Source organism: Patagioenas fasciata, chromosome 14 (genome assembly GCF_037038585.1).
Source record: "Patagioenas fasciata isolate bPatFas1 chromosome 14, bPatFas1.hap1, whole genome shotgun sequence".
Lineage (NCBI taxonomy): Eukaryota > Metazoa > Chordata > Aves > Columbiformes > Columbidae > Patagioenas > Patagioenas fasciata.
In genome coordinates this window covers 15804038-15816051 of record NC_092533.1, presented here as the reverse complement: position 1 = coordinate 15816051, position 12014 = coordinate 15804038, and the positions used below count along the sequence as shown (strand labels likewise).

Below are 12014 nucleotides of genomic sequence, written 5' to 3'. Positions count from 1 at the left end.
TTGCCCTGTATAAGCATCCCTAAAGGGATTTCAAAGTCTCATTTATGATGTAAGAAACTGTCTCCTGTCATGTATTTTTCATTTGTATAGGGGAATGTAATGGATTATTCTCTTCCTCTGGTGAAATTCTCTATTGAACCTACCAAAGAGCAGTTTGATTAGAATTGCTTCATTTCTATGTAAAAGTGAATTCCCTGACCATCTCTCCAGTTTTGAGAGGTCACCAAATTAAGACAAAGCTGTTTACAATTTACAAGCTATTTTTATTGTAGTTAGTGTTTCTGAGCTTATAGTATTTGGGGATAGATTTTTATTCTAAGCTGACCGTGGAATGTTTACTGACAATATGCCAAAATTTGTAAATAAGTTAATATTGGGATAAACGGGTTTTATTGGTGTGAAATGAATAAGATGCTTGAACATATAATCAAATGTGTGTGTATTCACACTGCTTTTGACTTTGTATTCTCTAGAGGTCCACTACTGGTTAGGAGTTTGTGCTGTAGCAGAGCACTGTGAGATCTGCTCTGAAGAATATAAACTCTAAGTAGGTCACACAGATGGTCACTGGTAGGGGTGGGAATAGAATTTCAGTCTCTTGGCTGGAAATCCAGGTCCTCTGCTCACTGTGGCTGTAGACATAGCTACTGCATGTTCAGCATATGTGAACCGCTTGCTGATTTTGGAAGAACAGCAGCAAGAGACATATGTTAGCAGTAGGGGTTAACTTGCCAGCTGCCAGAGGAAAGGCTGAGACAATAGTGGGTTTTTTTCCCTAACTGAAGAACTCTTTCTGTTGTAATATTGTTTAAACAAGATAGGTACTTGCACACCCTCATCATTAGACTGGTTTCTTAACATTAATATGTACATTACTGAGTTTTACCTGTGAAATATTCTTACTCTTTCATTCCACTGCTTTAGAAGTATTTGTAGTTGCATGTGTTGGTTATCTGGAAGAGCAAAGATTTACGTCAGATCTGAGATCAATTCTTAATAAGTAATGATCGTATAAATGTGTCCTAAATTTTTGAGGTGTAGCTGAGGAAAGTTGTCAGTAGGTCAGTACTGTGCTATGAATATTGTATGTGTGTTATTAATCACATACAGGTTAAACTATGGCATCTTTTCAATTAGATTATGGTCTTAAATACTGTAATATTAAATATAAGCAGAACCAGTAAAATAAAACAGGTTAACTGTAATACAGCATGTGTAATATAGCATGAAGCGAATGCAAATGGGTTTAGTAATGTTATGTTTTTGTACAGTAGAGCCTCAGCCATCTAAGATTGTCCTGCTAGACTCTTTAATGAACTTTGCTGTCTGAAAAAAAGAATAAACCCAAACCACCACCAAAACCCCAAAAAACCCCAAACAAACCAGGAAGATAATCATGTATGGTTTCATGTTCTTTGGAACATGCTTGGTACTGCTATTGGTAACTTTTTGTTAGGCTTGACCCATTGTGGCAGTTTTGGTTATATTTTTTTAAAAAATGTTGATATATGGAGAGAAATCTAAATCAAGTTAGGTGAACCAGTTTTAACAATGAACTTCTAAATGTATGTGTAAAACCTCAGTTTATTATACAACTATTTCAAGGGGAAAAGAGAGAACAAATAAGTATTCCAGAATTTGATACGAAGCTGGTACTTTAGCTAGATTTTGTGTGTCAGTTAAATGAAATGTGGAAACATGCAAGCTGGAATTAATCAATATTCCATAATCCAACACAAGGCAAATTTTTGAATCTGCCAAGGAGGATGTGCTGACAAGCATTTGTGGCAGGCTGGCAGACTATAACAGTTGCAAGCTGGAAAAGGCAGGGAAGGTGTAAAGTGCTGTTTTGGCTACAGCAGTGATAGTGTTAGATGTTGCTCTGGCTGCTGTCAAATACACGTGGCATTGCTCAGCTCCTGTGGGGAGCAGAGAAACCTGAAGGTAGGTCTTGAAACGGGGCAGGGGGTGTGTTCTGCAGTGCTACGCTTGGTCGCACTGGTGTGCTGTGACTGTTAATGCTGTACTCATTCTGTGTCTAATCTTTATTGCTGACACCTCCTTTGAACGGTCAGCAATAGTGTTGTGTGCTGGCTTCACAGGATCAACCGTTGTCTTTCTTTTTCCCACATTATTACTAGATTCCAGGAGAGGAAAAGAATTTGCATTTTAGAGTGCTGTCTCTAGGTGACTTATTGTACCTTCCCTTGCTGTGGCTCTCATCTAAACTGTGAAATTGGAGTTTAGATTTAGCAATGATTAAAATATGTACAATTTAAAAGAAATAATTTTTGGTCTCCCAGCAAAGAGTTGAATGGCAAATAATGGAGAGGGAAGGCTTTTAATAGAAAGATGCCTGCAGTTGTGAACAGAGTCCTGTGTGAAGAAGCATGGCACTTTGATTGAGCGCTGACTGCCATCACAAGTCTCTCCTCATTGAAAGAATGGTATTCACTGATTTTTTTTGTTTGTTTGAAGGCTTTACTCTAAATTTGTGTTCAGGTGACACCTACGTCCTTATTAAATTGGCATGCCAGTTTTTAAGTTGGCATGAAGCCATCCTAACAGATGGATATGACTACAGGCATGCTGGGGAATCGAGAGTAGTGTTTCCTAAGGGACACAAAAGTGGTGTTAAATCTTTATTACCATTTTGGCTGCACATATGAGGCAGTCAAGAATGAAGCCCGTCTGTGATTTTTGCTGAAGGAGACCCAAATGTCTTTTCTAATGACATTATTGCATTAATGACTTAGAGTTTGAATTTCACTTAAGTGGTACAGAAGAAACCATTAGGTATCTTTTGAAGGAGAATAAAGTGAATAGAGGGGTTAAAAAAACCCAACTCAAACCAAAACCAAACAAAACAACCAACCAACAAAAACCAACCAAATAAAAACCAAACACAGATAACCAAATCTGGAAACATGCAACTGCTTAATCTTTTATGAGAATGAATCTATGTGTCCTTATTCAGGAATGTGCTACCAGGGAACTTCTTTCTGAGAAGTGTGTTGGAATTTGGGGTTGATAAATACATAGAACCTATTGTCTTTTGACAGACCTTGTGAAGTAAATGCAAGATGATCAAACTGTATCTTGATGTTTTACGTGTTCAAATACAGTTGGGGCAGCACATGTCTTATTCTGGCTTTCAGGAAAAAAAAAAAACACAACAAACCCAGAATGGTTGATTTTTCATGGGTTTGAACATTAAGGAGGAATATATCTGTCTTTGGCAATGTTATCACATGATTTATCAAGAAAGAAAGCAGCCAGTTCTTAAATAGGCGTCTGCCCCTCCACCATGTTTCTCTCCCCTTTGTCTTGAGCTTTCTTAGGGCGGGGGGTGGGCAGAGGACTTCTGTATGTGTGAATTGCTTAATCGTAGAATTATAGAATTATAGAATAGTTGGAAAAGACTTTTAAGATAAAGTCCAGCCATGAATTTAACACTGCTAAATCCACTGTTAAGCCACATCTACATGTCTTTTAAACACCTCCAGCAAGGGAGACACAACCACTTCCCTAGGCAGAATGTTCCAATGCCGGACAACCCTTGAGGCAGTTACTTTGAGTCAGAGAGTCATTGAATCATTTTGGTTGGAAGAGACCCACAGGGTCATAGAGTCCAATCATAAAGTAAATCTAGCACTAAACCATGTCCCCAAGAACCTCATCTAAATGCCTTTTAAACCCCTCCAGGGATGGTGACTCCACCACTGCCCTGGGCAGTGTTGTGGGGTTTTTTGGAAGGAAATAATATAGCTAAATCTAGTCAAATGACCTTTAAATTTCCATGTAGCTTGACACTTCAACATTGTTCACATCTGAAAATGCACTGTAAATAATTCATCAGTGGCATATGTGAAGTCCTTTTAATTGATTCTGTACGTGCCAAATATGGTTCAACTTTTAATTTAGAATGCCAGGTATGACTGGGAGTCATGAACCTTGCAGAGTAATTAGGTCTTAAAACTGGAGGAAATCAATTATACCTTCTACCTCAGGTGTCCTCTTAGTACAGCAGGAAAACTCTGTCTATGCAAGAAGCTTCGCTATCTCAATGTTTAAGAAGTATCAGATGACTTTACGCAGAAGAAGAATTATCTCAAAGACTTGTTTCTGTTGCCAGAATACAGGTCTGTGTGGTTTTTTAAGAGAGTTATATACAACGGGGGGCATTTTGCATTTTCATAGGATGAGTTGGAAAGGGTCTCTGAAGCCCTGATATGGAGGAGTTTTGAATTCAATGAAGTTTACTTCCACTCCTCTTTAAAGGTGTCCAGCACAACATGTAGCTCATGATCTCTTCTGTGCTTCCTGATTATTGGTCAAGATTGTATGGCTGGCATGTCAAGTCAGATGTGATTTGATGATTAATGTACACATAATACTTACCTTGAAGTCCTAGCATTTTTCTCTATGAGTACAAACTTAAAATGTCTGATAGCTAAAATAGAGGGTTCTTCTTGATCAGTGACTTTGTTCAGTCTAGTCTTACTTTACTTTTGAAATAAAGCTCATAAAATATAGATTTTTTTTTATTATTATGCCTTATTATCCAGTTGCTTCCTGTAGCTTTAAAAGCTCCCCAAAGAGAAATTTTATATTTGCTAGTTGTCAGACATTTCAAGGGAGATCTTAATAGTTTAAAAATCGAGCTGGATATTACTTTGGAGAAGTGTGAGCAACAAATATGTTTATCCTGGCAGATGTGAAACTGGCATGTGCATATAGCATTTCATCCTCTTTGCAAGCGGTTACAAGTGACTGAGATGTCATGTAACTTGATATGACTTTGAACTTTGTTCTGAACAGGCGTGTTAGCATAACAGTCCCTACTGATTTTTTTTTGAAGTAGAAATATTTTAAGGGCACTATTTTTAAGAATGGTAGTGATAAGAAAACAGTTGCCAGCTAAATTTCTTATGTGCTGTTGATTTGGAATCTATATTCTTATGACGTGATTGCAGATTAAAGTTTGCATGCGTTTGTCTAAATATATAGTCTGGTGACTACAAATCTCCCAGTATTGATAACTTTTGGAGGGGAGTTTGTCTCCATGGACACAAACCCACACTGAAGTGCTTTAGGAGTGTTAGTACACCCTGGAGTATGATCTACTAAGTGCTTTGTAAGTGCAGCTATTTGTGTTCTGAATTGGAGTAGTCTGTGGCCTGCATTAAGTGCAGGAAGCTTGTCTATGTGCAGAATTGGTCACATAAATGAACGGTAAGCTGTGTGAAATTCCTCATTATGCTGCTCTTTGAACAGGTCTTGTGTCGATTTGTGTTCTTTAACTGGTGTTTTACTACTGAGTTCGTAATTTAGTCATTGAGTAAGATGCTTGGAATAAGGGTTACAGAAAAGCAAATAAATAGCCTTTTATTAATGTTGTGGCACTACCAAGAGCAGAGATATTTTGAGGCAAGAAGTCATGCTGCCACTTAGACGTGACTACAAGCTCCTGGCTTCATATGGCTTGGAGCTGTAACTTGAAGCAACAGAAGCTACCCATGCAGATTGTTCTTACGTCATCTGTAAAATACAGAACTTTATAATCTACTTCCCTTCTTTTCCTCTTTTTCATTCTTACCCTCCTGCCTTGCTGTACTAGCACCCTTATTTTGGGGGGATTCTGATCCCCCCGTTTGTTTTAAATCACACTGGATGAGGTTTCACCATGTCTCACTCTCCACTTGTTTATCAGTGATTATGCTCTGTGTCAGGGTATCTGTGTTCTGAATAATTCTTGAAAGAAAAAATAAAAAGACGCATTTCATTTTTTCATTAAGAAGTTATCTAGTTTTGTTCTATTATTTTTTTAACAATGTGTTATGTTGTATTGATAGAAAATAGTATCCAATTGGTGATATACCTATTTTTCCAGAGAGTTAAGGCAGACAATTTTAAGCAATACGAAATCAGTTGAGTGGAAATGAGTAAGAATTTCAGCTCACTGTCTGTGGCTAGAGTGCTTATGTAGTTCTATACAAATTTTATTCTGAGGTAGAACCTTTGAAGCTATATTTAACTCTGTTTCTTCCTAGGTTATTTTCATTAATATAACAGGTATTTGAAGCATCTGCTCAGAGCTATTCACATTATTGTGCTGTATTCTCTTAAATTACATACCACTGTACAAGTACGTTGTTACTTAAATCACTCAGTGACACATATCAATTAAATTAGGAAAAAAAAAATCTTACCTATCTTTGATTCCTAGACAGACAGTGCCTTCATTGAAGTGATGTCAAATTTGTGCGGCTTGTTCTCCTGACATTTCCTATAAGCACCTCTGTATTAAAGCGTCAATGTACATGTGAGATTGAAGTATAGCTTCCAATTTGTGTCAGCTTCCTTAGATTTAAATAAGGAAGAATGTATGCATAGACCACTATTTAAACATAGCTTATTTCCAGGTGCTTTATATGTAAAATAAATAATTTGTCCCTAAGTGTTTGGGACATGCTAAGCAGCCTTTGGAATTTGCATTTTTCATATATGAGGGATACTATTGACTTAGAAAAATATCACACAAGTTTAAGAGTATCCCTGGGGCATGACTGGAAAATCAACAATTCTATGTTGGAAGGGACTGTAGCTGTTAAAGCACATTGTGTTTCACTGTCTGGAGGAGGGTTTATTTTCAAATAGTATTTGATTCATATTTGTTCTTAAGATAATTTTCTTGCTTTCAGAATGCAGGGACATTCTGCTTCCTGTGATTACAAAAGAGCTGAAAGAGTTACTGGAACAGAAGGATGATCAGCAGCTCCAGATCCAAGAGAAGAAGTACTGTGTTGAATTACTCAATAGCATCCTGGAGGTTCTGAGCTGTCAAGACCCTGTAAGTATTGATGATGATGTAGATGGCTCAAGTCTGTAGTAAGCCTGAGCTGATTAGGTAGTAAATTATTGATGCTGATGAATTCTCATTTAAATTTTTAATACAAGTCAGTAGCAAGTTGAACTTTTCTCCTATTTTTCATAAATGTAAGTTAAGGGCAGTTTAGGTATTAAAGGTGAAGTAATGAAATGTATGCTTTTTTATTTTTATTTTTCAATTTCATATTCTTTAAATAGTCATCTGCTGCAAATCACCAGAGTATTATTAAAAGCAGTGAGGCTGCTGTGTTTTTTCCTAGAAGAGGTTTAGGCCCTTTATGTTTTGACTGGTAAAGTTCAATGGAATACATACTGAAATGAATCAGAATATTCTGACACCAAGCTGATTATTGATGGTGTTGATGACACCAAGCCGAGTGGTGCATTTGACACATCTGAGGGACTGGATGCCATGCAGAGGGACCTGGACAAGCTCAAGAAGTGGGCAAATGTGAACCACATGAGGTTCAACAAGGCCATGTACAAGGTCTTGCACCTGGGTTGGGGCAGCCACTGGTATCAATCCAGGCTGGGGGCTGAAGGGGTTGAGAGCAGCCCTGTGGAGGATGTGGGTGTACTGGTGGATGAAAACCTGGACAAGGACCAACAATGTGTGCTTGCAGCCCAGAAAGCCAACCATATCCTGGGCTGCATCAAAAGAAACACGGCAAACAGGTCAATGGAGGGGATTCTGCCCCTCTACTCCGCTCTGGTGAGACCCCCTACAGTGCTGTGTCCAGCTCTGGGGTCCTCAGCACAGGACAGACATGGACCTGTTGGAGAGGGGCCAGAGAAGCCACAGAAATGATGGAACACCTCACCTGTGAGAACAGGCTGAGAGAGTTGGGGTTGTTCAGCATGAAGAAGAGAAGGCTCCGTAGAGACCTTATTGCAGCCTTTCAGTGCTTAAAGGGGGCTTATATGAAAGATGGAGACAGACTTCTTAGTAGTGCCTCTTGTGACAAGACAAGGAGTGATGGTATGAACTAAGAGGAGAGATTCAGGCTGGACATGAGGAAGAAATTTTTTATCCTGAGAATGGTGAGAACCTGTCCTAGGTTGCCCAGAGAGGTGGTGGATGCCCCATCCCTGGAGACATCCCAGTCCAGGCTGGAGGGGGCTCTGAGCAACCTGAGCTGGTGAAGATGTCCCTGTCATGGCAGGGGTGGCACTGGGGGAGCTGGAAAGGTCCCTTGCAACCCAAAGTATTTGATGGTTCTATGAGTGTTCTGAGTACTTAGAATAATTTTCAGATTTTATCCTGCTTCATTTATAAAAACCTTTACAATTTCTGAATAATGTTTTTCCATGTGTAAATGTTGTAGGTTATGGTTTCTGCTTTCAGCAATATCTGTGTAAAACAGATTCCTCTTCACTATACTTCACGTTGAGTCTGTAGTTTCTCAGACTCCTGAAGTTCTGGAACACTGTAAAAATTGTGATCAGGGTGGTTGCTTTTCTCATTTGAGATAATATTGAATTGACTTTTTATTCCTTTACTTTTTAATGAGCAGTAGGTTATTTGATCAAGTTTTGAGGAATTTATTCTGAGAAAACATCATAATTTATTACATTAGGAAAGTTGTAATTTCCTTTATGAATATGTACTTATTTCTCCTGAACCACAGTTTTCTGATGCATGTGTTCAAACTTTGCAGGCTTTGGATAAAGGCAAGTTGTCATTTTTCACTATGGATTATTTTTCTAGTAATGAAATCACTGCAGCATGTTGCTTGGTTTCATAAAAATCATGGAGTTTGAAACTGGAGACGCTTGTCTGTTTGCACAGGGCAAGTTTTTCTTGTGTATTACGAGCTATGTTCAGCATTGTTTTAGACATGAACATTTCAGGAAGGGTTGATACAAGGTGATACTTGGGAGACATTGGAACATTTGGGTTTCAAATGGAATTCGTAAGAGAAATGTTGAAAGTATGACAGGGCAAAGAATGAAGTTTGAAGTTTATAGGGCTTTAATGCTAAGTAAACCAATTTCATTACTGCGCACTTTAAAAGGTGAAACACAGCCATGAAGCAAGATGGGTTAATACTTTCTGCTTGTGTAGCACATAAATCAAGTTTATTTTCAAACTTAACAATTGGAGTCCATAGTAACAGAAGCTGTCATGTTAAAGACTTGTTAGTGCCTACTGAAAATACGGGTTTGTAGCTCATGTTTGTGTGAGAACATTTCTATGTGCAGTACAGCATGTAGAAGTCGAATGCTTGTTGCTTGGGATGCACATATGTAACTACATGCAGTCTGAAGACTAGTTTGTAGATTCTAACTTGTTTATTTTCCAAGAGTAGGAACTGATATACCTAGAATGAGGTAGCAACACGATGGATTGTTTTCCAGAGAAAAAGTATTTGAAAATGTAGTTTGTTTGGTTTTTTTAAATTCTATTTTATTCATTTATTGAGCAACCGTTTCTAAAGAAAAACCCCTTTCAGCCTGTATCTTATTCATATTTTAAGTGCAACTCTTGGCACACAACCAGTTACTAAGTGCAATTCTTGCTAATAAGTATTTTTGTTCATTTTTGGAAGTGCTTATAAGTTTCCATCTTGGGGGAGGAGAACCATTTAAAAGTATAGATATATTTTATTTGTTTATTATTCCTCAATATTAGTAAAAACATAAAGCTTGAGGGTTGGAAGATGACCTATATCTGAACGGATGCATCTCCTATAGAAATGTCTATAGAAGGAAGGTGTAAATTAAGTGCGAAGATGACTGAAAAAAATCAGGTGTTTGTTTCAATAAATTCCGCATTTGAGAGGTTTCTAACCGTTTGTTTTGGGCAGCCCTGTGAATGAGTTACTGTCTGTATGCCTCAAGGACTTGAAATGATTAGGCAAATACTTTAGACTTCATTTGGGAACATTTTAGTTGAAAACTACTTGATTAGTGTGTGCTGCTGAGAGCTTTGGAAAAGCTCAATTATTTTTCGTTGAGATGTTCTCCCTTTGATATTAGGCAAATACTTAGCTGAACATAAAATCAAATGCATTTTATAATTGGGGAGAAAGTTATGTTTAATAATAGTGGGTGGTTTGGTTTTTTGTGTGCTATGTAGTTGGTTGGATGGTTGTGGGTTTTTTTGGTTGGTTGTTTTTGTGCTCTGTTTTGTTTTACCGCTCGGTATTACATGTGTGTCCAGATCAGAGGTTTAAGGGGTGATTGCACTCTTCACAAGTTTGGACTTCAGTCTTCTAAAAATCCTGTTTAAATTATATAATTTGTCTAGAATGACATTGTTTTTAGTATGCAATGCATTCTGTGCTTTTACTTCTATTGAAGGATGTAGTCAGGCAAACCTTGTTGAATTATGACAAAAAATCGCTTTTTTAGGCAACATGGAAGCTATTATGTCATGAGAACTGCGGAAAATTTAACATGTGTATTTAAAAACTCAAATGCATGCAGCCTTGTTTAAAATAAGTGTCATTTCTTCAATAATTTCTTTTAAGGAAGGTTGCCTATAAACTGGAGATTCTCTGTGAGATGTTTGGTGGCAATTATCTACAGATTGTGTTTGTAATGAATACTGATGAGTTTCTAATATAAGGAGAAAAGTCCCTTGGAGTAGATTTAAATCCAGTAGTGGTCTCAGCATTGATGACTCCTCTGGAGATGTCATATTCAGGAGTATTAGAAACACTGTAGAATAGCTGGGACGTGAACAGAAGAACCAGGTGCTTTTGTTGAGAAAAATACATACCCTGGCATGCCTGCTGGCAATACAATTCCTGACTGGAGATAATGTGGATTTTAGAATATATTAAGATATATCTCATTAAATACAAGACTGTGTTGTTTTAACTACAATGGCAAATGAGCCACTATCACCAGTAGTTTCTTCTTTCCTTGATAAGGAATCCATGGGTTACGGTCTCGTTTTTTTAGCTATGCTAGACACTGGTCCTGCTTAAGTACTAAAAATCTGCTTTTGATTTGACTTATCTGAAGGAAAAAGAAGACCAAAGGAAAGCAACCCCTTCAATACAGCAGTGTCTAAGACATCAGGCAGTAATTTGTCTATAAGACACAGTGCAGATTTCTCTTGAGTGCAGCACAGATGTTTATTTTCCAGCTAAAATGAGAAACCTTGTGTCAAGGATATAATATTCTGACTTGCAATGGCAAATACTGTGTATCCCATACTTGTCCAGGGAAATGAAAAACATACAGCCAGTTTGTTATTATATGATAGTATTCAGGTGTTCAGAATGCCTTTATTCAGTGTGATCTACATATAGAGAATTATTTTATTTATTAGGCAGATTATTTCTTGTGGAATTGTACTTGAACATGAAGATTAATGCAATTTTCTGTAGCTCTTAGTATCTTCATAAGAAAATGGATGACTTGACCTGCTAGAGGAGAAAACTTCGGGTATTAGTGACAGACTCACTTTAGAATATTAATTATAAGCTTAACTTTGTCTTGAAAACACCAACATCTTGTCTGTATTTCTTAATTTTTTCCCTCTCAATACATAAATCTGGTTTTGGATTAATGTTTAAAAATTCTTGTAAACTAATCTTTGGTATTTGTTCATTGGACTTATTCTGTTAAAATCATCACAAGTAGAATACAAATGTAAGACAGAAAAGAAGCATGTTATGTGTTTTGTGTGCTCAAAATGTATATTGTGAGGTGACCTTTGAAGTTGTTACAGGATTTTTGAGGAGTTTATTTTCTTTGTCAAAGAGAAAGATGCTGTGAAATTACCAGCTCTGCTCTGCTGTTCTGCCCTACACTGTTTGGTGAGTGGGAACATGTGAATCACCAGATCCTTGTGTTCAAACACTTGCCTCTTCAGCTGCTGTCTAGCTGCTGCAGGTAGCAAGTATATTGTTAAGAACACTGCTCTATGGTAATGACTTCATTTTTATGAACAGACAGTCATTGTTAGGCACCTGGGTGAGATGCTTATGTTGGATTTTAAATTGCCTCTACAGCAAACAGCTTTTGGACATAGGCAACATTGTTTTGACTGAATCATGTCTATTATTAGCTTCATAGCTTGAAAGGTGCTTTCAGCACCTGTGAAATACGGTTAAAGCTCGGAACTGCAAGTAAGTTGTTGACGAAGAACATGGTGAAATCTTTGGCTT

At 37.5% G+C, this 12014-nt stretch overlaps 1 protein-coding gene across 1 annotated transcript in view; it reads left to right on the top strand.

Moving 5' to 3' along the window:
- Nucleotides 1–12014, top strand: part of DOCK2 (dedicator of cytokinesis 2) — a 172451-nt gene that overhangs the window by 49746 nt on the left and 110691 nt on the right. Inside the window, exon 26 of the mRNA XM_065848779.2 lies at nucleotides 6705–6853. Within this exon, the coding sequence (XP_065704851.1) occupies nucleotides 6705–6853 (149 nt within the window). The remainder of the gene's footprint in view (nucleotides 1–6704; nucleotides 6854–12014) is intronic.